The sequence below is a fragment of the Lepidochelys kempii genome, chromosome 2 (genome assembly GCF_965140285.1).
Source record: "Lepidochelys kempii isolate rLepKem1 chromosome 2, rLepKem1.hap1, whole genome shotgun sequence".
Lineage (NCBI taxonomy): Eukaryota > Metazoa > Chordata > Testudines > Cheloniidae > Lepidochelys > Lepidochelys kempii.
The window spans coordinates 183,457,786-183,483,128 of NC_136381.1; the positions used below are offsets into that span (position 1 = coordinate 183,457,786).

Genomic DNA, 25,343 nt, shown 5'->3' on the forward strand with positions numbered 1-25,343 from the left:
GATATTGGAGAGAAGTTGGTCCAGTAAAAGATTTTACCTCACCCACCTTGTCACTTTAGAGGGTGGTATAGACACCTAGAAAGAACCAACAGGTTTCTTTTTACTTCAGCTCTTTGAGCTGCATTTCATGAAGCCACGTTGTCTGGTTCTCATTTCTTGGAATTTTGATTTACAGAGAAGCTGCTGTATAATCTTATGGCCCCTTGTGATAGTCAGAAAAAGCATGCTCTATGGATAGGGCACTGATTTGGGAGTCAAAAGACCTGGTCAATGGTGCCAGGATTTCACGTGGATTTTAATTCCCAGCTTTGCCCTTATGCTCTGTGTGTCCTTAGGAAAATGTCTTCACCTCTCTTTGTCTGTTTTCCCTCCCAGCCTTTGTCTCTCGTTTCTTTAGTATGTAAACTCATCAGGGCAGGGACTATTTTTCTATCTGTTTGTACAGCACCTAGCACAATGGGGCCCCAATCATGATTGGAACCTCTAGAGACTACTGTAATATAAATGATAATAATAAAGTACACGTAATCTAGTGTGCTGACACCATGTAAAGCAGATGTAAAATGCTAACTTTCTTTTTCTGTTATGACTGAACTAAAATTAATAATGCTTATTTCTTTGACTGAGCACTAGCATCGCTGATGGTATCTTCAGGAAGATCCAAAATTTTGGTAATAACTAATTAATGTAATACCAGTACTGGGAATATATTTGTCCTTTTAAAAAAATTCTTTGCTTTTGGGTGTTGAAACTAAAACAAAATATCTTTAAAATTCAGAGACTTTTCCTACCAGATTACCTTTTCTTAAGATAGTTAAGGAAGAACTCAGTTTTGACCTAAGTTTTAAAACATCAGCAAATAATTTTAGTCTCTGTAGAGTTAACCCCCTACAAACTTCTCAATTTTAAGTAAGATAGATAAGTACAGCTTCTGTACATCAGTATTTGCCATATTACCTAGACATCCCTTTACCTGAAAGAGAAAATACATAGAATACTGCAAATATTATATTTAGCTATATAAGACATTATCTGGGGCAACTGACACATTTTTAAGAGTGATCTCTGTATCTGAATGCTCTTTAACTAAGATTTTTTACCTGTAGATTATTTTAGCTCTGGCAACATACCTCCGCAACAAGATGTTTTTTGCTTTAATGAGACTATATTGCTGGTCAATGTAGCAAATCTGGAATATCCTTGTCTAAGATTTCCACCTCATTTTAATGTGGGTTCCTTGAGAAGAAACAGTGGATCCAGTTGATCTCTGATGTAACTTCATAGATTTCAATGGCTATATTTGGCCCAATGGATATCTTAAAGATTGGACCATTAAGTTTGCCTGGTCTTTACTTTCATGCGTCTTCTATTTTAGAAGTTTGAAGGAGAGAAGTGTGACTTACTGAATTCCTTTGGATTTTTTTGCTTCATTTTAATTTAGTTATGAGATCAGAAAATAATGAATTCAAGCATATCCCAAGACAGTGTTCTGTATAATATTCCTTCAGTGGCTTCATTCATAGAGTCAGAACATAACAGTATATTCTAAAAAGCTCCTTTTGTCAGTTAATGTGAAATTTAATGCTTATAGACTCATGGGTCTGACTCACTTACACTTATATTGACATTAATTTGGTTTAGAGAGAGAGAGACCTATCTGTGATTATTGCTTCTCTGCAATGTTGCAGTTTTCCTTTTCAGATAGTTTTTTTCTTGATTAAAAGTTAATTTCTACTGGGCGTGGGTGGGAGGGGAATAATTTATCTGTAACAAGTCAAATAAGCCTTCTTTGTCTTGTGCTTTGACTGTTGACCTTTAAGTAGGAATAATCCAAGACTGATACAGGGTAAAGAAAAAATTAGAGACAAAAGATCAGAATCATATTTTAAAGCCCCAAGGGCTTGATTCAGTGGTGGTGGTGGAAAGTCAACCGGGAGGAAACTTGGAACAGTTTGAGATACCTGCAATCACTGCTCATTTTTGCAGCTCTTAAATAGAGGGGGTGGAAGCAGTTGTGCAGCTGTAAAAAGGAGTGACACAGAAGGGTGTGTGGCTGTGTTTCTACTGATTCAGCAGATCCCATAAGCAGCCATTGCTTGTGTGGCTAAAATCCTGGCTAAAACTGAAAGCTGTTACCCCTGGCACTACCTCCAGGAAAAGACTTCCAGGAAAACAAAGGCATTAATCCTTCAACCCTTACTTATGAGAGTAGTTTAATTAAAGTCAATGACTACTTTCACAGGATTACTCACATGCGCCAGGGTTGCAGGATCAGACCTTCATGATATGACCTACACACACAGGAAGCTAATCATCTTAGAGACTACATATATCATGGCTGTACATTCTCTGAGATACATTCCAACATTCTCGGAGATACAGACTGCCCTACTGAAAGATTTTTCTGGATACAAAATGATCTTTATTTATTTTTATTTATTGGGGATATTGCAATCTAGAGGCTCCAATCAGGATCAAGTTTTCCTTGTGTAGGAGCTGTACAAATACATTATGACGGTTTCCATCCCTACATTTTAAAGACTGTAATGAATAGAGTGAAAAAGATGAACAGATGGAACCATTCAGCCTTACATTTAAGTCTTATCACCCTTTTCAAATACAGTAGTAGTCTAAATAATTTTTGGTCGGTCAGCTTTAAGGACTGAACTTCACTTCTTTCTTCCCCTACAACTCAGTGTCACTTAGCACTGAGGCACAGTATCAACCTCATCCCTCAGTAGAAGTTATAAATGGAAGTACAATAGCTGAGCAGGGAATCTTGTAAGCAAAAGGGAAGAGTTGTTAAGATGACCTCAAGCCCCTGTATGAGAAGAAAAGCAAAACTTCTTCAGGAGAACAGGGAGTAGTGAGAGTTAGTGCGGTTAACTTCATGAGAATGGGCTGCTCCACTTAACTATAAATAGAAGAACTCTTTGGAGATAGTCTTAAAGGAGCAAGGACTCATGCCTAGAAGTTTGTAGCTCTAGAACTGTAACAGTATTTGCCTTGTTACTGTTAAAATTTTCAAGGACCACGTTTCCTAATGTCAGGCTGTCTAAAGTGGCTCATGATTGTGAGTGCCAACCTTGGGCAGTCTGCTCAGAAACAGGGCACAAACCCCAAACTGGTTGTGTGTTCTATACTTAGATTTCACCAACCTAATGTCAAGTATGAATTCCTCAAGCACTACAGCAGCCTTAACATGGAGTCACAAATAGACCAGGGTACCCAAGGCAACTATCTCGCCACCTAGGCAAGGTTACCTTCCTAATAGATGGTCCCTTTCACCAGAAATCGCAACAACATTCAGGTTATTTCCAGTCCCAAAGGACCAGTCACTTACCCCAGGCCAATTGTATCTTAGATCTCTCAACAAAGACAATGCCTGTATCCAGTCCTAATAAACTAACAAAAGATTTACTAAGAAAAAGAAATGAGCGGTATTTAGCAGGTTAAAACAGGTAAACATACACACACAAGTTAGTTTTAGATTTCAAAAGGTGATGGAAGGTGCTGTAATATGCGAACTTTGTATGTCCTTTAGGGCTAACTCAAGCTAAACAGCTTGGGGATCCCCTGCTTAAGCTTAGAAATCTTGTCCTCTCTAAATTCCAAGCAGCATAGTGATACAGTTTCTTTTGGTCAGGAATTTTTATTCCCTTCCCTCAGAGTTCAAACTAATGGAACAAGTGCCGGCACCTGTCTCCTCTTCTTCTGTGTGTGGGCAGTTAACAAAGTCTTTGTCCTTTGATGTTTCACAATGGCTCATTTAGTCTCAATGGGCCTTTTTGTGTGTAGGGCGAGCACTTTACATTAATTAATGCATACCTTTCCTCTTCGGTGAGTTACACAATTTGAGATTTACAATGCAAACGCTCAATATAACTCTATACCATGGGCTACAGATGTTATATTTGAGATCAATACATGCAGCAGCCTTTCATCAAGACTAAACACATTCTTATCAACTTAATAGCTCTTTTAACAATACTAACACACAGCTTAGCCAGACTAGTTTCCAGCTATGCATTTGTCAGTGTACAGTGAGGCCTAGGGCCCTTGGCATGAGCTGGCTCATGGTCTGCCAGCATCACATCTTAACTGATATGGTTAGCTACTTGATAGAATAAGTGTAGCCAGGAGGCAGGTCCCAGGGGGTCATAAGAGAGACTGCCTTCTGTGTCCCTCGACGTGCCGTCCTGCCCCCCTCCCCCAAAAAGAGAGAGAAATTTAACTTTTTATTGTTGACATATCATCCACTTTCCTATAAAATTGTATGAGTTTACTATGCAGTTTCTGTGTGCCAGAACACTCCTGTACCAATCTGGGAGGTTGGTTATGCAGATATATTTGTTTAAATTGAAGTTAATTGATTTGCCCTTGTACATAGGGAGTGTTTTAAAGTCTTATTTATCAATCACTAATGGGATGGTTTTAATAATTTTAAAGCACTGCCTTCCCTGCACACAGCATGTGTGTGTGTGTAACATTATGGAACTGTAAAGGATGGCATAACGGGGTGGTGTTTGCTGTAGTTGTGGGGGAGATAGAGAGGTGGAATATGGAGAAGGTTGTGGTAGGTATATACTGTTGGTAGCCTTAACTTTTTGTTTCCTAGCATTTCTAAGTTTTGTATTTGGTATATATGTATAGAGCAACCTTAACTGACATGACATAAGTGTTTTTGTGAACTAATATAGTCTTAAATCTGGTAAATTATTTTTTAAATCCAGTGTTACCTGAACAACAGTTTACAATTAATCTAATTACTATTCAATCTTAGCAATATCCCGGAGAAAAATAAGTTTTATTATGAGCGCCTTGGCATATCTTTCTTTTTAATCCCCTTTGTATTTTGTTATAGAATTAGGAGATTGGGTGCTGGTTTGAATTTTTTTTTAATTAAATATTAATTGTCAAAGGTGATGCATAAATTCAGCTTTTTAACATTTGGATATAAAATATACTGTATGTTTTAAAACTTTTTATCAAAACAAGAAATATTTCTACTCAAAACCATACATTTCTTCAAAATTTCTTCAGTTGGTTGCAATGGTGTTGTAACTGTGTTGGTACAAGGATATTAGAGAGACAAGGTGGGTGAGGTGATATCTTTTCTTGGACCAACTTCTGTGGATGAGAGAGACAAGCTTTTGAGCTTACACAGAGTTCTTTCACCCACATAAGTTAGTCCAATAAAAGATATTATCTCACCCACCTTGTCTCTTCATACAACTGTACAGTCATGAGTCCATAATGGATAGTTTTGGATTGTTCACTGCTGAGGTGCCTTCAAGCTATATAACAATGTTTTAAAAGGCTGTAGAAATTTTTAATGGGAAGGTTGTTTACATTGCAGAGTTTATAACTTTCCTGCTTAAAAATCATTAAAGTATGATTCAATTGCTTGTTCAATTACTTTTTAGTGTTTTTTGGCTCTTGGGTATTATTTCATGCAGTTCTTGTTCAGTTGTGGGCAAGGTGACTGTTTACTTTTCAAGGATACAAGGGAAAAATAAAGCATAACTCTATGTAAAGATTTTGTTAAGGGACAATGCACCACCCTGGAACAACAGATACACTTGTGTCCACATCAAAATTTATTCCCCAAAATTACCATTGGTCAAGGCCCAAGATGGGCAATTTGCAACTGTACTATGAATGAAAATGGAACCGCGTTAAAATCTGCTTTTTTCATGGCCCCACTGACTTAAAAATGGAATTTTTTTTTGCCATTGGAAGGGGGAGATTCCGAACGTTTAGTGCCCATTACTTATTTCTGACTCTAGAATACCCTGAAATACTGGACTTTAAAACTATGGCATTTCTAGGTGTAGTTATTTTAGGGGTGTTAAAGGTTCCCTTTAAACTCTGCACAATTCATGACAAGGTAATTAAAGCATCTGACTTTACAGAGGAATGTATATGAGAAACGGTCCCAATAAATTGCTTAAAAACTTTCCCATTTGAAACAGCTTTTCAGTAATATATGTCTCTTATGCAAAATACTTGATGGTGTGGCATGCCCTGGTATAAAGAGTTTATCAGCATGATTTTGAGTATGACCTGAATTTGTCACATGAGGCATAACCAGATTCCTTTAATTGCCATAGGTCTGATCCATAGCCCACTGAAGTCAATGGCAAGATCCCAAGGGTGGGAAGTAGGTGACATAACATGTTTTTTTTCTGTCTCTCTTGACTTCTATACTTCCTTTGATAGCCTGTATCCTGAAGCTGCAGATCAAATTCTCAGCCTAGTTTTAGAAAGTCAAGTGGTTCAGACAGCCTTCTGGCAAGCAGCAGAAGTATTGAGGCCTTATCTAAATGTGAACTGGAACTTTTTTGAGATTAATTCACCCATTACTACTAAATTGCCGTCTTTCACTGGCACTAACTGTTGATGGAAAGTGAGTGGAGCGATCCTGGTGACTGCATCCTAATCTAACTAACTGGTTAGCAGAGAAATTGTCTATGCAAACTGTTACTGCTAGTTGAAGCTAGAGACAGAATTAGGGAATAAACCACCAGGTTTAGAAAACACGTGGTCAAACAGATTAGGGTAGAATTTGTAAAAGCTTCAGTTTAATGGAAAGTTTTCATAGAAGGCCTGATCCTGCACGGTGCTGAGCACCCTCAACTCCCATTAAAGTTGATGGGAATTGAAGGCACTCAGCACTTCCTTGTAACTTGCCATATCACAGTCCAGCCTGGCCGTCTCTGTACTACCCAGCTAAAAAATTAATATTACAGTGTATTGAAGGTGATAAGAAGGGGGAGAGGCACAATGCTGAGGGATTTAAAATATCATTGATTAAGGTAATTCCCAACTCACAAACTAAACAATCTGCCTATGAGCACAACGTAGTAAGTGGGAGTTTTCTTTCAGTGGACTCTATGTTATGAGATGCAGGTTTATGGAGAGAAATTTTGGGGTCCCGGTACAACGTGTTTGCTGGGGTCCTATTCCCTCCCATTTCACTTTATTTATGCAGACATTACAGATCTTTTAAGGGCCCTCTTAGCTCAGGGCCTTGGTACAATTGTCCCTTCTTCCCCCTCAACATCCTTGTCAGCCCTGTGATGCTGAGGTCCTTCAACTCCCATTAAAAAATCAGTCGGAGTTGAGGACACCACTGCTTGAGAAGATGAGGCTCAACATGAAATCATGCAGTTAGACTTCAAAGTAACATTCATCTAATGTTGTGAAGGGAATAAAACATGGAGTAGAAAGATTCTGGAGACAACATAATTTCCCAGGCAGATAGGTCAGCTTCTCTCAGCTCTTTAAAACAATAAAAGTAAAGAAGAATGTCCTTGCCATGCAAACATTTCAGGAACATTGTTCCCACATAGGAAGTAATTAGGCACAAATGATGCTGAGTATTTCTAACTTTCATAAATAATGTATGACTTGAAATATGCAGTTGCTATGTCAGCTTGTGGAAAGGGTGTGGTCAAAGATTGGTGGAGATCTTTGTGCTGCTTCCCTTTATAAAGGACCTATAATCTGCAGATAAAGGAAAGGGGAGATGAAGAAATTATGTAAACAGCAGATACGAGTTGGTCTTGGTTTTGTTCACTAACTGAAAGAGTCATATTTATCTTTTCTTTAATTAATACTGCCTGCAGACTTCCATTAAAATGAACTAAACCGTATATTCGTCCTATTAGCATCTCTTCACGCTGAAGCCAAAACTCACTGGCATTGCTATATATTCTTATTACACACAATGCATCACCAAGGCTGTCCCCATACAGGAATATCAGGGAACAAACCGCTGAGGTAGGTCAAATGTCTATTTATTCACTGCTTTTCTTAATACTGGATTTAATTTGTTTGTGGGTTTTTTTTGTTTGTTTTTGGTTTTTTTGGTTTTTAATTCTTAGTAAACCATGTGACTTAAATCCACATTTTGGCAACGGTGTGGAAATGACACAAGCAAAACTATTACTTACACTTTGGGAAGATATTCGCCCTAAAATTCTTAGCTGTTGGTTGAGTATGTTTTTGTATCACAATGGTCTAAAGGTCCTGATCCGAATAAGGGACCCAATGTTCCAGGTGCTGTATAAACACAGTGTAGAAGGACAGATTCTTGACTCTTTTAAGCATGTTTAAAGCAGTAAATCTAGGATCAATAAGATGTTTCTTAAATCTCTTTTCTGACATATCTACAATTTTAAAATATCTGACAGGCTTAATAAATGTTGTTTTTTTAATAACCCAGGACACTGTCACTAAGTTACCCATTAAAAACTACTGCTCACATCAGCAAAATGCAGCCACCTCTCTGACCAGTTATTACTCAGTAATATCCACTTTAGGCCATGTAACATCTGTGTACGCTCTCATTCTTTAACCTTCCCCCTCCTTGACTTAGAACAAAATGTTGGATCTGATATAGTTCAGTATGAGCACCAAATTGAATATTAGGACATTGCACTTTCAAAACTCCATCCTGTCAACCAGGGGTGGGTCATGGCACATCAATGTTCTCCACCAAATGCATGCATTATACCATACAGATGCAACACCTTCCTCATCACAAGGGAGCTGAATGAGTTATGGGAGTTGTATAGCACAATGGAGAATACTGATGCTCTCTGAGACCCAAACCCAAGTTGCCAGTGTTAACTAGTGGAAGTGCAGTCTAGCTCCACAGCCAGCAAAAGGTGCAAGCTCTGTAAAAGTAGTGCACTCTTCCCCAGAAGGCAAGGTGGAGGATGTGCCTCTCATCATTCTCTGAACATCCCTTTAGCCGACTGCTTTGGACAGAACTATATGAAACTCCCACCACACTGAGTCTTTGAGATTGACGGTGAAGTGAAAAGGTTTGGTCGCCATCAGCACTCAGAGGACTCCCTGCAACCTTGTCTTGTGTGTTGTTAACTAACATCTTCTAATGAATACATTCTAAAACTCTAGTATAGACCGGCAGTGTAAACCTTAGCGCATGCTAAGCTAGTGGTGTTGAACCCTAGCTCCCCATTAGGGTCTACCTTGACCAGCTAAATTGAGGTAAAAGGTATTGCCCTGAGTATAGACCAGGAAAAGGATTGAGGTTGATTAAACGCTTAGGCTAACGAGCACCATTTTTTCTTGTCTAGATGTATCCTTGTATACTATGTTGTATTCCAGCTAGGCGACAGCCTGATGAGTTTGTCTTTTTGAAGGCTGAGTTAAGACTACGACTATCCCACTTCCATTAGAAAATATTGTGTTGTCAAAATCTTTACTTGATCAGTTGCTGTATTTGCTGTGGAAGTGTCCTTGTTCCGAAGTCCAAATATGCATCTGATTTTTACATCTCTCTGTCTTCTTTCCTCTTCCCTGCAAACAGACCCCTCTTTTTGGTTTCCAAGTCTTGACTTCCCTCCCTCATATTTCCCAACTCTCTCTCCCAAGAAAACTGGCAATGCTACAAGTTTGAAACACGTAGGTTCTTTGAGTAAAGCTTCCAGTTGACAATAATGGGGAATTCCTTTTTGAACCAGAAAATCATTTATCAGGAAGGCTTTAAATGGAGGATCCTGCTTGTGGTACTGAAAGTGCTATATAAATTCTTTTGGTTTCTTAGGTTCAGCATAGCATATGCAGCTACACACAGAGTGTTGATGGATTGGGAGTTAGACTGCCCTCTAGCTGCTGGATCTCTTTATCATATTTATTTAAGTTTCTGCCGCTCATTTTGCAGAGTGTAGCAGTTGATCTGTGAACACTGTATTGCCTGATGAGTGTTGAAGAAAATGACCTATAAACGTCCCTTGGTCTAGCACCTAGTGACTAGAGAACATTATGTACTCCTGGGAGCATTCTGCTCCAAAAACATTAAAAATTCTGTGCACAATATTTTAAAACTCTGCAAATTTTATTTGTCAAAATCACACTAGATAATCACGCCGTTTTCAATTATATTGGAAATTAATGTGTTTCCCCCCCCTAGCTATCATTACAAACTCAAAAATGAACCCATTACTTGGGAATCCTTTCTTGTTGTTTTTGGATTTACATTTATATGGATTTGGAACCAGAAAATGTATCACTGTCATTCATATATACTTCTTTTACAGAATTTAGAGTAACTTTGCTGAGATGGCCTGTGTAGCTCAGAGTGTAGACCTAAATGTGAGGTCATATCCTCTTTCACTTACACTGCTGGTGAAATTAATCCTATTAAAGTCAATATAGTTCTGGCAATATAAGAGTGCAAAGAATTTGACCCTTAATTTGGGTAGATAAATAACTACTAGAGACACATTTTTAGGTCCTTCCGTGCTGTTTTTTAACCTTTCAGGGAGTCTAAAACAATTTCTGCCGTCTTGGGTGAATCAAAAGAGACAGAAATCAACATGATTACATTTGCTTAGGACTTGAGTAATAATAATTTTTCCTTACTGACGTAACATGGTGCTTAATTAATATTTATTGAGGTTTAGTTCAGATAAGCACCCAAGAGTTCAGATGAAGTGTGGAATTACTGTTCATAGTTATTTTGTATAATAAATGCTTCCTGACTAAGATGAAGTACAGGTGCACACCAGTAGCCTTCTATACAACTTCGAGTTCTAGCTTTGTCTGTGCTCTTTACAACACACCTCTCTGGACATGTAGACTTCCTGGCTAAATTTCGTGGCTAAATCTTGTTATACATACACACATTGTTCTAGATGCTCATCCGAAGCTTTATTCAAACCTCACAGTAACAGTCTTTCTTACAGCATTTTGATACTTTCTGTTCCAGCTGAAATCAGGAAGGGAAGAATTGTATATAAAAAAAGAATAAGTTAACTGAGTTGGATTAGACTGGTTACATGATGAACATTAAAAAGTCTATATTTGCCAGAATAGTTATTTTCTATTCTGCTCTAAATATGGGGGAACTGTGTTGAGTTCTAAGCCACTCTGTGGCAACTGGCAAAAATGTTGAACTTCCAAAAGCAATAGCTGTATCTGAACTTTTTCTTTTGAACTTCAAACAAGGTTCCATAGGAGCTGTGAATGTTACGGTTTTTGGGGGGGACTGACAGGCTGTATGTGTCATGAACAGTTTTGCTCAGTTAGGTGAAAAATTAAAGTGAATTTGATAATTTAATAACCATACAAGTTCTGTATTCACTGTAATTCCCAGCATGGCTGTTTCTGAATGACTCCATCCCGTCACTATACCCCCTTCCTGTTCTTCTGCCACATGCATTCCATATGACCTGTTTCCATTTGGCACAGTATTTGTGAGGTGCAAAGTAAAGCCTCCACATTCTGTTACTGGATACAGGATTCTCAAAAGGTTTTTGTTTGATTTTGTTTATCCGCTATACTTTGTTTTATTTGGGGTGGGGGTAAGCCAGAGCAAAAGCACCTATCTTGGCTACAGTATGTATTTGCTCTCTGTTTTGCATTATTTATGCTGTTATCCACTATTATTGACATAATACAGAAATTAGGCCATAGGAAGGTCAAGCAAAGTAAACGACTGAGATGCTGCTAACAAAATTGCAGCCAGGCATTGGGAGAAGGGGGGAATGGTGCTGGTGCCAGGATTTCAAGCAAATATTTCAAGGATGGCAGCCAGTATTTCAGTGACTTTTATTGTGCTGGCCTGGTAGTATTTGCTTCAGGAAGGAAAACAAAACCAGGAGACTATGAAAGCATTAATCTGCAAAAGGGTCACCTGGGAGTTAATATTCCCTTCAGTTAGGGAATGTGATGGAAGGAAGATATTTGTAGTGTTGAACTGCTTGTGGAGCTGAAGCATTTGTCTAAGTAACAGCAAAGCAATTTGTAATTGGTTTACAAATGTCTGCAACTCATGATACCACTGAATGGCATTTAGAATCTAACTGTGCATGCCGAGAAGGGATAGGGGAGACACATGCCCATGTAAACACAATAATAAACTATGTAAAGAGCAGTTTATTTTAATAAATAATCCTTACAGGTTTCCTCTCATTTCTTGTCATATCTTTTTCTTATTACCAGTGTTCAAAGACATATTTAGTGTTGTTCCTCTGTTTAACTGTGGGTCATTTCAAACAGATGTTTTTGAAGTGCCTTGTTTGTGTTGCCTTGAGTGAGTGTTGGAAATCACAGGCAATTTTTTTCTTACATGAACAACCATAAATGAAAAATGTCTCCCATACTTTACCTTTTGGTTGGATAGCAATGTTCTTTCTCTGGAGATTCTCAGTGTAAAGTCTTCATGTTTTGTAGCTACCTACTGATCTGCTATGTTCTGTGGTAATGACTAGTAATGTAGATGGTAGTTTCTCTGAATTTCAATAGGTTCTTTCCCTTAGAAAACTTATTTTCAGAACCTGTATTCCAATTTTGATTAGCTTAAACCTATTTTTGACCCAATGAGTATCTTAAAGTAAGATTCCTTAGAAATGTTTTTCCATAACAATTTCAATTAATAATCTGAGTCCGGTAAGCTAATCGTTGGGCCAGTGGGAGAGAGGTTGGTCTTGTAATTAAGGCAAAGGAACTGAGGGTTAGGCCTCTGCTACTGGTCTGAATTGCTATATGTTATTGGACAGTTCACTTGATCGCTCCATGCCTCACTTTCCCCATCTATAAAATGGGTGTAATATTATTTCCCTTAATTAGTATTTGTGAAGTGCTGTGAGATGCTATGATGTAAAGAGCTATATAAGTGCAAGAGGATTTTTCTTACTGTAGGCCAAAACCTAAGCACTTGATTCAGTGTTTAGTCAAGCAAACCCCTGCTGGATTCAATGGGATATGGCCCTCTGTGTGTCCACCTATTTGTAACATCATAAATCCAAGGTTACCCGAGCTTTTCAAGCAGTTCTACTAGTTTCCGATCTGATTAAAGATCTGTCTACTCTGAAAATCCTTTCTTCTTTGCTCACATGTTACTGACTTCACAGGGACTAGGATGGTAGACAGTACTTCAATGACTTTTATTGTGCTGGCCTTGTCATATTTGCTTCAGGAATGAAAACAAAAGCTCTAGAATAAGTATAGAGTATTGGGCTAGAGTAGGGCTTTGCAGAGCCAAAGAAATTGGCTGTTCCAGCCGTTGCCCACCAGCTCTCTTTCAGCTGAACTTGCACTAATCATTAGTGAAGCATGGGCTGGATTGTGAGATTGGATTTGGAACAGCTCCAACTCCCACACACATCAAGTATATAAATTTGAATGGTTAGTGGTCAATGGCAGTACAGGGCTTAGTAGTCAGGCTGACAATTAAGTTAGACCAAAGCGCCAGCCAGTAGCAATGCCCAGACCACAAGTTGAAGAACAATTTTGTATATTTATTAGATGTGAAGGCTAAAAAGATGATTAAAACTGTAATCAAACTATATTTGTTGTCATTTTATGGCTTGGCAATTCCCATAATGTATTTTTTTCAATTGCCTGTTGCTGTTGCTTTCCAGAGCATATGATTCTATTGCTAGTTGTCCAGGTAGTCAGAAATTCCTGGCATGATGACTTACCCAGCAAACATGTAACTTCTATGCCTACAGTATGTGCATTTGAGAAGTGGACAGCACCTTGATTTCCAGCCCCTTGCAAAAGTGAAGGTAGAATGTTTGCTGGTGATTTTTAGAATGCATCCCTCCAAAATAAAGATTAAGGACATGGCCAGTAGAGAAACAGAACGGGCCAAGTCACAAGCACCCATTGGGAATGTAGTGCTATTGAACATTAGCACCAATCCTGCAGGTTGCAGGGAGAATTCATATTTAGATATGTTTGTTTGCATTTTAGTACAAAGAGCAAAATTAAAATCATATATTGAAAAGTGCTGCACAAGTGCCTTAGCTAACAAGTGCTCATACTGCGGTTAGCAAATAAGTGTGGTGAGCACCTGTAAACAGTTGGAAGTTGTTCATCAGACTCTAAAAGGTGCTTAGCCAAGCTTAAATGTTATTAACCATATAGAGCACCTTCATAGTTGATTTCTCTCCCAAGTGTTTTATTAGTACTAATTAGTTACTCTTAGAACATTTCTGAGGTATAGATAATTGCTACACAGATTGGAAAACTGAGACAGAAAAATTTTAAGATCTGGGGTGAAATCCAGGCCCCAATGGAATCAGCAGGAGCTTTGCCATTGACTTCAGTGGAGCTGGGATTTCACCCTGGTCCGTACAATATAAACATGAAAAAAGTAATATTGTACTAAAAAAAATTGCCATGGTGCCATACTGGAGTTGACCATTTGGCTGTGTTACTGGTGTAGGATACTCATCTGAATCTGGAGACTGGAGCAGAGGGCCACCTGTGAAGAATGAGATTCCAAAAACCCTCAGTCTCTTGTAGTTGGAGCAAGGAATCAGGGCCCAGGCAGGAAAATGTTCTTGTTTGAATTTCACACTTTGTGTGCACACACTGTTACAATTGCCTCAGCAGCCTGCGGGTTCCAAAAAGCTGGTCTGGAACATAATTGATTTTAGAAACTGGAAAGGAGAAGATAATTACCGACTTTCTGCCAGCGGATATTTTAACGGTAACAGATGGGGGGAAACTAAGGTTACAATGATTTTTTTTTAAATTATCTGTTGGACTTCTTCCTGATCTCTGCAGCAAGCGTTAACTAAAGAACCAGTATGTAGCGCTGACTTTGAGAGCTGCACAAAGCAATTTGCTAGAATCATGCAGATGAATGACCTTACTAAAGGACTCAGAAATGTGATAACTATGGATTCAAAGAAAAGAAAACCAGTCTTTACAAAACAAAAGGTTTAACTTCCTCTGATGCACCTAACCTGAATAAATATGTGCTATTGGGTAAAGTGGACTTAAGCCAAAATTCTCAATTGTGGGTGCCTAAATATGGATTTATATGCTTAGTTTTAGACAATCGTGTGAAATTATTGGTCATCGTGTCTTGGAATCAGTGCTAACCTTTTAACCTAAACAGAGACAGTAGAGACTGACATTTGTAAAAGTGGCTATTTAGTTGGGGAGATCTCAGTTTTGGGGTTCCCAGATTGAGGCACTTTGGTCTTATTTTCAGTGATTCTGAGACGAGCTGGCTGGAAAACAAGAATTTGAAGGCTGTTAAATTTTAGAGACAGAGAGAGACCAAAACTCACCCTATACCAGCTAATGCCCAGTGGCTAGGGCACTTACCTGGGAGGGGGGAGATCCAGGTTCAAGTTCCAGCTCCAAAGCAGGCAGAACTTGACCCAGGATCTTCCACATCCCACATGAGTGTCCTAACTACCAGGCTATTGGCGTGCATGTGTCTCTCTCCCCCCAAAACCTTCCTGATGAATTGGCATTTTTCTGATAAACGTTTTGTTGACAAATCCCGAGCTAGCTTTAATTCTGAGCATTCCACAATTCTTATCTATTTCAGTTGGAGGTGGGAGTGTTGAACACCCCCAGAAACCAGACCTAGAGTGTCTCAAGCCAGGGTCCCATCAATTGAGCCAGCCAAAGTTAACGATCTCATTTGAAAATGTAGGCCAGAATGATTTATTGTTGCAGGCTGTTAGTTTGGTGGTGTCTCCCTTTCCCACAACAAAATCTTGACCTGATCCCACACACATGAAATAGAGAAAGTCTCCTATTGCCTTTAATAGAAATTAGAAAGGATCCATGAGCAGCAGTTGTAATGCTCAGCAACAGATGTTTGTCTCTGTCTATTACATGGTAATTTTCTGCACATTTAACAGATATGAGCCTTTGATTGTTTTTGTCCCTGGTGTTTCTGTTCCTGTGTAACCAAAGTAAACACCAGTGTTTGTTTGCACATGTAAGGAGGGAGGTTAAGACCAAGAGGGAAAAGTTATGGTTGAGAAATTTTCTGCTGAGACCTGTGGGTTCTTTCAGAACAAGTCAGTTAGGACTTACTTGGTCTGTTGTTATGAACTCCACATTCAGCCTAAGCTTATTAGTAATTTCAGGCATAGTCCATCCCTTCCTGCAGGTGTCAGTGAGGGACTTATTGATGTGGCCCGGGGAACGTGAACTCTGGGACAGTGAGTTCGGTTGAGATTTGCATACATGATTCGAGGTTCGGTTGGTTCCGCAGCCAACCAGACTTTGCTGTGGCAAGGCCATTATGTTTATCACAGCTCCACTGTCCTATTTCTCAATAATAAAAATGAATTGTGTACTAAAAAAAAGGTATTTTGAAGATCCACCAGGAAGAAAGGTGTCTTCTTCTTGCATCTTGAAACAAAACAATGCCTGTAATTCCTGCTGATGAATGAACTGTGTTTTTCAGTGACTGCTCCTTGTAAATCGGGTTGCCACCTCTGAGGTACAAAAACCAAGACATTCAAATCATTTCCATGGAAGTATGAAACAGCAAATGAGAGGCGGCAACTACAGCGCCTCCTGTGTATCATCTATCCTTGGCAAAGGGTACAAAGCTTTCCAGATGACTTAATTCAGCTTTCAATATTCTACACTGAATCTAGTGCTGCCATCCTTTTTCTTTACCAATACTATGGGCAAGGCCCAAGGGCTGACTGAGGATCCAGTTATACCTTCCTGTTGCAGTTCTTCAATAACTCTTAAAGCTTCTTCCCTTTTTTCAGCTGGCAACCAATAGGGTGTCTGTTTTAGTGGTCTGGCTTCCCCAGTGTCAATCATGTGTTGCCCTAGCACAGTTTCCCTATATCGTTACTGGACCAGGAAAACAACCCCTGATTTTTCCACAGAAAGTGTTTTAAACTTCCCTGCTGTTCCATCTTTAAATGGACAGCACTGCTCTGGAACTGTTCCAGAAGGAATTCTGGGAACTCTGCTTCATTCTCTCCCTCCCGAGTCCTTTTCTCTGCCAGCTGCTACCAAACTCACTGGCTCACATTGTGCTATTGTAGGGCTCCTTTTGATAACCTGAGGTTTATCTGAGACATTCAGAAATATGACAGAAAAAATCCTGACTCAGATCAAGTAAAACTTTTGCAGTGAGAAACCCCTTTTGACTTTCTTTGCCAAAGCAAGTGTCAATAAATTCACATCTCTTATCTGGTGGGATATCTTATCACATCTCCCACACATTTAGTTTGGCAGAATAATTTCAGTTGCAGGAGTTAATACAACTTTTTTACAGCACACCAACCTCCTGCAAGGCGTCGGTTTAGTCTGGGTTACATTTTCAAAGGAAATTTCCACTGCTCGCATCTTCAGAAAGCCTTGGTTGGCATCAAAAATATATTTATTAGATGTGACAAAGTCTAACCTGAAGATAAACTCATCCTCTATTTCTGCAACCCTGACTTCTTGTTCAAGCTCTAGGGGCCAACTTTTGAGACCAGTGTCCCCCATTTTTGGACTGGTGCTTTGTCCCCAGTTACTGTCTTCAGTTGGCACCAATTAAGCTGTTTATTTTTAGAAACCCCCAGTCCCAGCAAGTCTGGTCTAATAACAGTTAAATTTGAACCACTGTCTACAACCCCCATGCATTTTACATTCCCCAGTTCATGTGCAATTGTCAGACTTTCAGTGTGGTTACTTAATTGCCTAGATTTGCACAAGAACAGTGGGGCTATGCCATTTACCCCAAAGCTTTGCCCCTTTAGCTTGATGGCAGCCCATTTTCCAAACTGCATGAGGGAACCTCTCTAAGCTCCTGTGTGTCTCTCTGCTGGCTTGCTTTATACTTACAGCAATCGGTCTTTCTGTGGCCAGTTTTGCTTTAAGAAAAACACCAAATATCATGAATCTGGTGATAAAGTGGTGAGAGTTGTCAACAACATGAAAGCAAATATGATGGAACTGCCTTATTCCACTAGTCATAGCTGCATAATTTCTACCTTTATAAATCCATTCTTATGCACAGTATTCTTTCCTCTCCATATTGCATATCTCCATTGCTTACTCTGTACTCATTTTGTGCATGTATTTCTATTGATGTCAGTGGATGCTCTGCACAGAATGAGAGGGGGTTTGCAATGCAGGTCAGAAAGACTTTTGCCCTTAGTTCAATAGATCTTCGTATCTTGTAACAGCTCCAGTTTGCTTTCCACTCATCCCCTCTGAAGTTTGCATTCATAAAATAAGGCCCAGTAAGTAATTCTTCAGATTACTATTCTGTTTGTGTTTAAAGGTTATTTTTATAATTACTAAAAAAGCAATTGGGGTTGGGTATCAAAAGATGATGTTCATCACAGATGAGTGGTCTTTGAAATCATTCCATTGAGTTTTCATTACATGAATGTAATTTGACTAATAAAAGCTTCATAAACACAGACTGATAGCAGGAGGTGCCTCTGGTTCATTCCTCCAGAGTTAATGAGTGACAAGGATTTGCCAGAGTCAAGTGCACCATACTGGTGCCTAGTTGGAATGACGTTCTTTTTTGCCCGGAGGAAATTTATGAAGAACCTCACTGTAACCAGGGGTGGGTCTAATTATATGTCTCTTTTACTGATGAATCACTGTGATGAATAAGGCTGCACACAATTGCCCCATATTGGAGTTAATGGTAATAATGTTTAATTGTATTTGTTCTGGAGAAAAAAGGTATTAAATATGTCTTCCTGCAGTGGGTCAACTATGGAAACATTATTAGTAATTAGAATCATATCTTATATTGCTACATCACCTTTTATTGTTATACTGCTGTAAAGGATTTTTATTTGAAGTTTTATTATTATTTATTTTACAAATATATACATCCCCATTGAAATGTGGCCATATGTGGGACAGAAGGATGCACCGACGAGCACAACAGAACATTTCATAAGAGTGGGGAGAGGGGAAACTTGACAAAGGGTATGAGGACAAACCCCATCTCTTACAAAATGAGTTCTAGGATCTCTAACATCCTCAAGGGCAGGTCTTCAGATGGTGTAAATTGGCAAAGTGCTAATTAATTCAAATTCATGTTTGTCAGTTTACACCAGATGAAGATCAGCTCTTGACTTTTAAAAAGTTTCGTCCCAAAGTCCCAATGCTTAATAAACTTCAGAAATATAAAGAGCTGATTTCAGAGTAGCAGCCGTGTTAGTCTGTATCCACAAAAAGAACAAGAGTACTTGTGGCACCTTAAAGACTAACAAATTTATTAGAGCATAAGCTTTCATAGGCTACAGCCCACTTCATCGGATACATAGAATGGAACATATAGTAAGAAGATATATATATATATACACATACAGAAAAGGTGTAAGTTGCCATAAAAACTGTAAGAGACTAATTAATTAAGATGAGCTATTATCAGCAGGAGAAAAAAACTTTTGTAGTGATAATCAAGATGGCCCATTTAGACAGTTGACAAGAAGGGTTGAAGATACTTAACATGGGGAAATAGATTTGGAAAAAGAGCTGAGCCACTCCTGCTGGAATTTGAAACTGTGATTCCAGGGAAAACTTTGCAGCCTGATGTTTTGTTTTCACTCTCACCTTCTTTTGTCAGCCCACTATACCATTCTGTTCTCTAAAACAGTGGTTCACAATCCTTTTTTATACTGTGACCTCATGTTACAACAGAAAAATTGCCATCTAGTCATAAAGAAGGGGAGGGTGGTCATCAGGCATTTGGGGCTTGTTTGCAACTCCCAGCAGAGTTGCAACCTCCAGATCTAGAAACCATGTTCTGAACCACAAATATTAGCTCACCAGAAGAGTTTTTGAGGATTATTTGACAGTATCTGACCAACGGGGGTGCCTTGAAATCATTTCATTTTTTCACTAACAGTATTTTTTGCTTGGGAAGCTATAATGCACATTCCAGACTGAGTCAAGAAACAGCTCAGGGCCTGATGTTAACAATGAGCTACTGCTGTTTCATTCATGTTTAGTTGCAACTCTGGAACCATTTCATGGGGATGAATGGTTTCATAGATTTGCTTATTATCCAACTATACATTTATTTGCAATGAAGGAGGAAATTAATGCATCTCTCTTGGGTTTACTGTGTCTGGAAAGAGACCATTGACCCCTCTGGTTGTGTTATTGGTGTGTTGACATTGTTAGTATCACATTTACATTATAGTACAGTACTAGCTCTTTCAGTTAGGGACTATGACTTCTTGGAAAGTGCAATGCACACCTTTGGCAGAGTATATATAATGATAGCCAGGGAAATTGATGGAGCATGAGACTGGGAATTAGAAGATATTCCCAGCTCTTCTACTGACGTATTGTGCCACCACTCTGCATTTAATTTAGTCCATATTTAAAAATGAGACACTGGTGCTTATCTGCCTTTGTAAAATGCTTGTGAAATTTACATATGAAAAAATCTATATAATTTAATATATTTATTTTGTTAAAAAGAATCAAATGATAAAAATATCAAGGCTGTTGGATCACAGAGTATATATTTTTTGATTTCCCTACATGATGCAGTGTGGCATAGATGACAGAGCACTGGACTTGCAACTTCAGAGATTCATGTTCTATTCCTGGCTCTGCTGCTGGGTGACCTTGGGCAAATCATGTTGCCTCTCTCTGCCTCAGTTTCTCCATCTGTAAAACTGAGATAATAATATTGACCTCCTTTGTAAAGCACTATGAAATCTACATTGAGAAGCACTGAATAAGAGCTAGGCATAATGATAATTATATTTTATAAATAGGAAAACAGACAAATAATATGTGAGCTGTCCACAACTGCTAGGGCTTTGCTGAGAAAAGGGGTGAAACCACAAAAGTTCTTTCTTGTGACTTGTTGAGTTTGAGGACGAGCAAAACAAGGATTAGCAAAAGCAAAGTCAAAAAGAGTCTTTTGTCTTTCCATATGGTGGCGTGAATGGTTGGTGAATAAGCTTATTAGCTGTTGCATATAAATTGTAAAGGGCCATGTCATAAATATAAAGGGAAGGGTAAACACTTTAAAATCCCTCCTGTCCAGAGGAAAAGCCCTTTCACCTGTAAAGGGTTAAGAAGCTAGGATAACCTCGCTGGCACCTGACCAAAATGACCAATCAGGAGACATGATACTTTCAAAGCTGGAGGGGGGGAGAAACAAAGGGTCTGGGTCTGTCTGTGTGATGCTTTTGCCGGGGACAGAACAGTAATGGAGTCTTGGAACTTAGTAAGTAATCTAGCTAGATATGCGTTAGATTATGATTTCTTTAAATGGCTGAGAAAATAAGCTGTGCTGAATGGAATGGATATTCCTGTCTTTGTGTCTTTTTGTAATTTAAGGTTTTGCCTAGAGGGATTCTCTGTGTTTTGAATCTAATTACCCTGTAAGGTATTTACCATCCTGATTTTACAGAGATGATTCTTTTTACTTTTTCTTCTATTAAAATTCTTCTTGTAAGAAACGGAATGCTTTTTTCATTGTTCTTAAGTTCCAAGGGTTTGGGTCTGTGGTCACCTAGGCAAATTGGTGAGGATTTTTATCAAATCTTCCCCAGGAAGGGGGGTGCGAGGATTTTGGGGGGAAAGACGTTTCTAAACGACTCTTTCCCAATAATAAACCGGTTAGATGTTTGGTGGTGGCGGCAGCGAAAGTCCAAGGGCAAAAGGTAAAATAGTTTGTACCTTGGGGAAGTTTTAACCTAAGCTGGTTTAAGTAAGTTTAGGAGGTGTTCATGCAGGTCCCCACATCTGCACCCTAGAGTTCAGAGTGGGGAAGGAACCTTGACAGGCCACATTCTGAGGTTGCTTATGCTGGTATAAATTCAGAATAGCTTTATTTACTTGATAATTTCATTTACTCTTTACAGTTAATACCAAGAGAGGAGTAGGGGGATACACACTGATCAACTCTAATAATTCATGTCTTTGTAGTTCTTAACATGCTTGTCAGAAGGAACATCCCAAATACCAAAATAGATGGATCCCAAATACCAAAATGTCAGATGGAGACATGGTTTTGTATGGCTGGAAACGTGGTGAATTGGAGAAGTTGCATTTAAAATAAAACTGGGGATCAGCAATAGAGCTAAGCAGATTTACACCAGATGAGGAGCTGATCCTGAGTATTCAGGCAATGCTTGTGCTTTGCACATTAATTAAAGTTGACTGGTATCCAGACTCTGGTAGTGTTAATCTGCTCTGCAGTAATATGCAACGCTATTTAAAAAAAAACACCACCGCAGAAACAGGCCCTCTATCTAAGGAGATAAATATTTGTACCCAGCTATCACTTTATTTATAACAATAGGGGGAGGGAATGCTTGGAACACAGTTATTCATAAAGGCTGACTTTTAACAATATATTGAAAACAACTGCACTGTCTGCTACTACCCACACTCTGTTTAAACTGGCAGGCTAGGTTTGTTTCTTAAGCTGTGTCACTTCCATGGTGAATTTAGGTTTTGTCCAGAATTTTTAATCTCCAAGATAATGCACTAATGAAATGTAGACCAGAATAGGAATGATGCTTTGGGGTTTGTGTGAGCCTTTGGTACCATCTGACTTTCCCAGAGCACCAAATCCTGCCAGCCCTACAACATGCTATTAGTCTTATTGAATAGCACCATTCCCATTTAGCTCCAGTGCCCTTTAGAGGTGGTTGGAGTATAGATATTCTTTCCTTGCATTGGAAGGAATATGGGGACAGATCCTACAAGTTGCTGAGCACCTCCTGCAACGTTTTGAGTTTCTTTAGCTCCACTCAATGGGAGCTGAGAATGCTCAGTACTGCATAGGACCGGGCTCTTTGTATATTTTATTATATTATTCTTTGGTCTGAAATGTGAAATAACCCCTTGTGTGGTAATATGCCATTTAGAATGAGGGTCTTCAAGCTTTTCCCACAGGTGCACTGCACCTTAACAGAGAAGTTGCCAACCACAGCATATTCTTCTACAGAAAAGTGTTTAGTAAAATATTTTGTGTGTTTTAGGTGCCTTTTTAATGCAATTTAGCAGGTGGAATAAGGAGGAGGAGCCAGTATCATGTCATCAGCCAACTCTCCGCAGATCACCACCAAGTGTTCTGCAAACAATCATAGTTTGACCTACAATCTGGCTTCAGTTATGATGTCAGAAACTGTGTGTGGCATAGTCATGTGACATGATACTTAGGTGAGATGCTGTTAGAGTTGTCATTACCTACAGGCCAGATTTGATCACCTTACTAACGGTGAGTAGCACCTTCTTCCACAAGTAGCCCTGTTGACTTCAGTGGGACTGTTGTGGTGTCAGGTGCCATTCAGTGAGAGTGAGGGTAGCTCAGTCTGGCACTACATTTATGATTTGTTCAGAACTGTTTCAACCAAATACTGTATAGATGCATTCAGCACATTAAGGATAATGTCACTGGACTCATATTTAGTAAACGTAACAGGCAGCAGCAGCTGCTGCTAGATAAATCAAAAGTATTTGTAGATAATGAATGGTGAGGCAAGACAGTGTAATTTTTTACCTGTGAGAAACATTGATTGTGAGACACCATTCCATCATAGCAATGTTACTTCTGGTTTGCCAGATGATTGATGCGCAGTATACTCCATGTAATCTTCTTGTATGATGGATGTGGGTGCCATAAACTAATAGCTACTCGTTGTACTAGTATTGAGTACAAATTTTTGAAGGTCTTGTGGATTTGAGTTGCTGTGTGCTTCAGCCAATGAAATAAAAGGCAAGAAATGCAAAACTTAATGTCACCATTGCAATGTTAACTCATCCAGCCTACCTACCGGTGGTATTAATGATAACTAGTTAAGGGCCACACCCTGCATGCCAACACAAAGGAGTAAGAGGATGTATGGGAAGGGAAGCTGTAGTTTAGTTTATTAATATAGCATCTTAGCCATAGGCAATTGCACCTAATACAATAAATACAAATTTTAAATTGATGCCACTCCAAGAAAAATACAAATTTTAAAAATACAAATTAACCATGCAAGTTTAGCCCATGTAACTGAAATATTTTCACAACACAGCAAATATTCTAATTTCTGAGGTGATGGGGTTCAAGGCATATGGGCCAGGAATGGAGACAGCCATTTATTTCTGAGATGACAATACTGGTTACCAGACCATAAACAGAGCAGTAAGTCTTCAGCTTGGCCAGACCTGAAAATACAAACACAATTGTCTTTTGTTACTAGAATACTTCCTTTCCAGATAGGCAGTCTGCATAATCTGGAAACAGAGACTTCTAAAAGCCCTCCTTACAGGGTGACCAGCTAGCAATGTGAAAAATCGGGACAGAGGGTGGGGGGTAATAGAAGCCCATATAAAAAAAAGCCCCAAATATCGGGACTGTCCCTATAAAATAGGGACATCTGGTCACCCTGCCTCCTTAACATATTGAGAAGGGAAGCAAACACTGCAGAACCCAAACATTTCTTCCCACCCTCTCTGTTGAGCAAAAAGGGGCAGGAATTGGTGAGGAACTGAGAGGAGGCTTGGGCTTGTCTCCATCCCCATTACACTGAGCAGCATAACTGTGCAGGTGCATCAGTAGACATGTGCTGCACTAGGAAGGAGTTGAGTTGGTGGCGGGGGGGAGGGGAAGAAGTGGTGGCACTCTTCTAAGCTCTGCCCATGTGAGTCGCCGCTCACAGTAGATTGCACAACTGTTCAAAATACAATCCTGTGTGCTGCTTGGCTCCTTGAGCTGGGTTCCTCCTCAGTGGGGCTGTGTAGACTATGCCTAAACGTATAATGATCTCTCAAGAAGGAAAGTATTTTGTGACCTTTACATGGACGGGGTCCTCAGACTATCGAAAGTGTATTTGTTTTCTTGTGAACATAGTACTAAGGAATTTTGCTGTGTCTTCAAAGTTCAAAGGATCTTAATTTGACAATATTTGAGGTTATGTTTTATGTTGGATTGTATTTTGAACTTCTACTCAAACTCAAACCCATTTCTCTCAGTGCTAACCAGGTTCTTGTTTTCCTCTCTTAGGTTGCGGTCTTTGGTAAAGCAGTTAGAGAGAGGAGAGGCTTCGGTTGTAGACCTAAAAAAGAATTTGGAATATGCAGCTACCGTTCTGGAATCAGTGTACATTGATGAAACTAGGTGAGTTAACTACACCTGTGTATTGATATTTTGTACCACTCGAATGAAGTTGTAATTTACATATTAATTGGGAAGCTGGTGGTCTAATGGCATCCAAAATAGGCACAGTTGCTGTCATTCTCAGATGAGAGTCCAAGATCTGAACTATCCTCTTAAGGTAGCCATCCATGTCAGGATTGAGGCAAATTGGTGGGGTGTTGTTCACACTGCTGCTTCTACCCGTTGACATGTGCATAAATAGGTGAGTTAAATTTGCCAAATCTATCACGTCAATCCGTTTCACTAGAACTAAATGTACTTCTACAGAAGTGTTTTGGGCAAACTTTCCAAAACTTAAAAGGAAGTGATTATCTGATTGTTATTTGGAAATGTTATAAATCTCAACCAACTAAAAAGGATGATAAAATGGGGACTGTGAATACTGGAAAGCTGAAGATGAGAAATTATGGGAGAGTAATGGAGTTTCAGTGTGCTGATTCTCATG

At 39.1% G+C, this 25,343-nt stretch overlaps 1 protein-coding gene across 7 annotated transcripts in view; it reads left to right on the forward strand.

Annotated features, from left to right (window-relative positions):
• The window catches only part of PDE1C (phosphodiesterase 1C), a 419,371-nt gene that overhangs the window by 280,613 nt on the left and 113,415 nt on the right, over positions 1 to 25,343 (forward strand). For all 7 annotated transcript variants that reach the window (XR_013635379.1, XR_013635380.1, XM_073332967.2 and 4 more), the window contains one exon: positions 24,746 to 24,859. Coding sequence is in view for 4 of the 7 variants with exons in the window: in XM_073332967.2 (XP_073189068.1) it covers positions 24,746 to 24,859 (114 nt within the window). In the remaining 3 variants the exon portion in view is untranslated. The remainder of the gene's footprint in view (positions 1 to 24,745; positions 24,860 to 25,343) is intronic.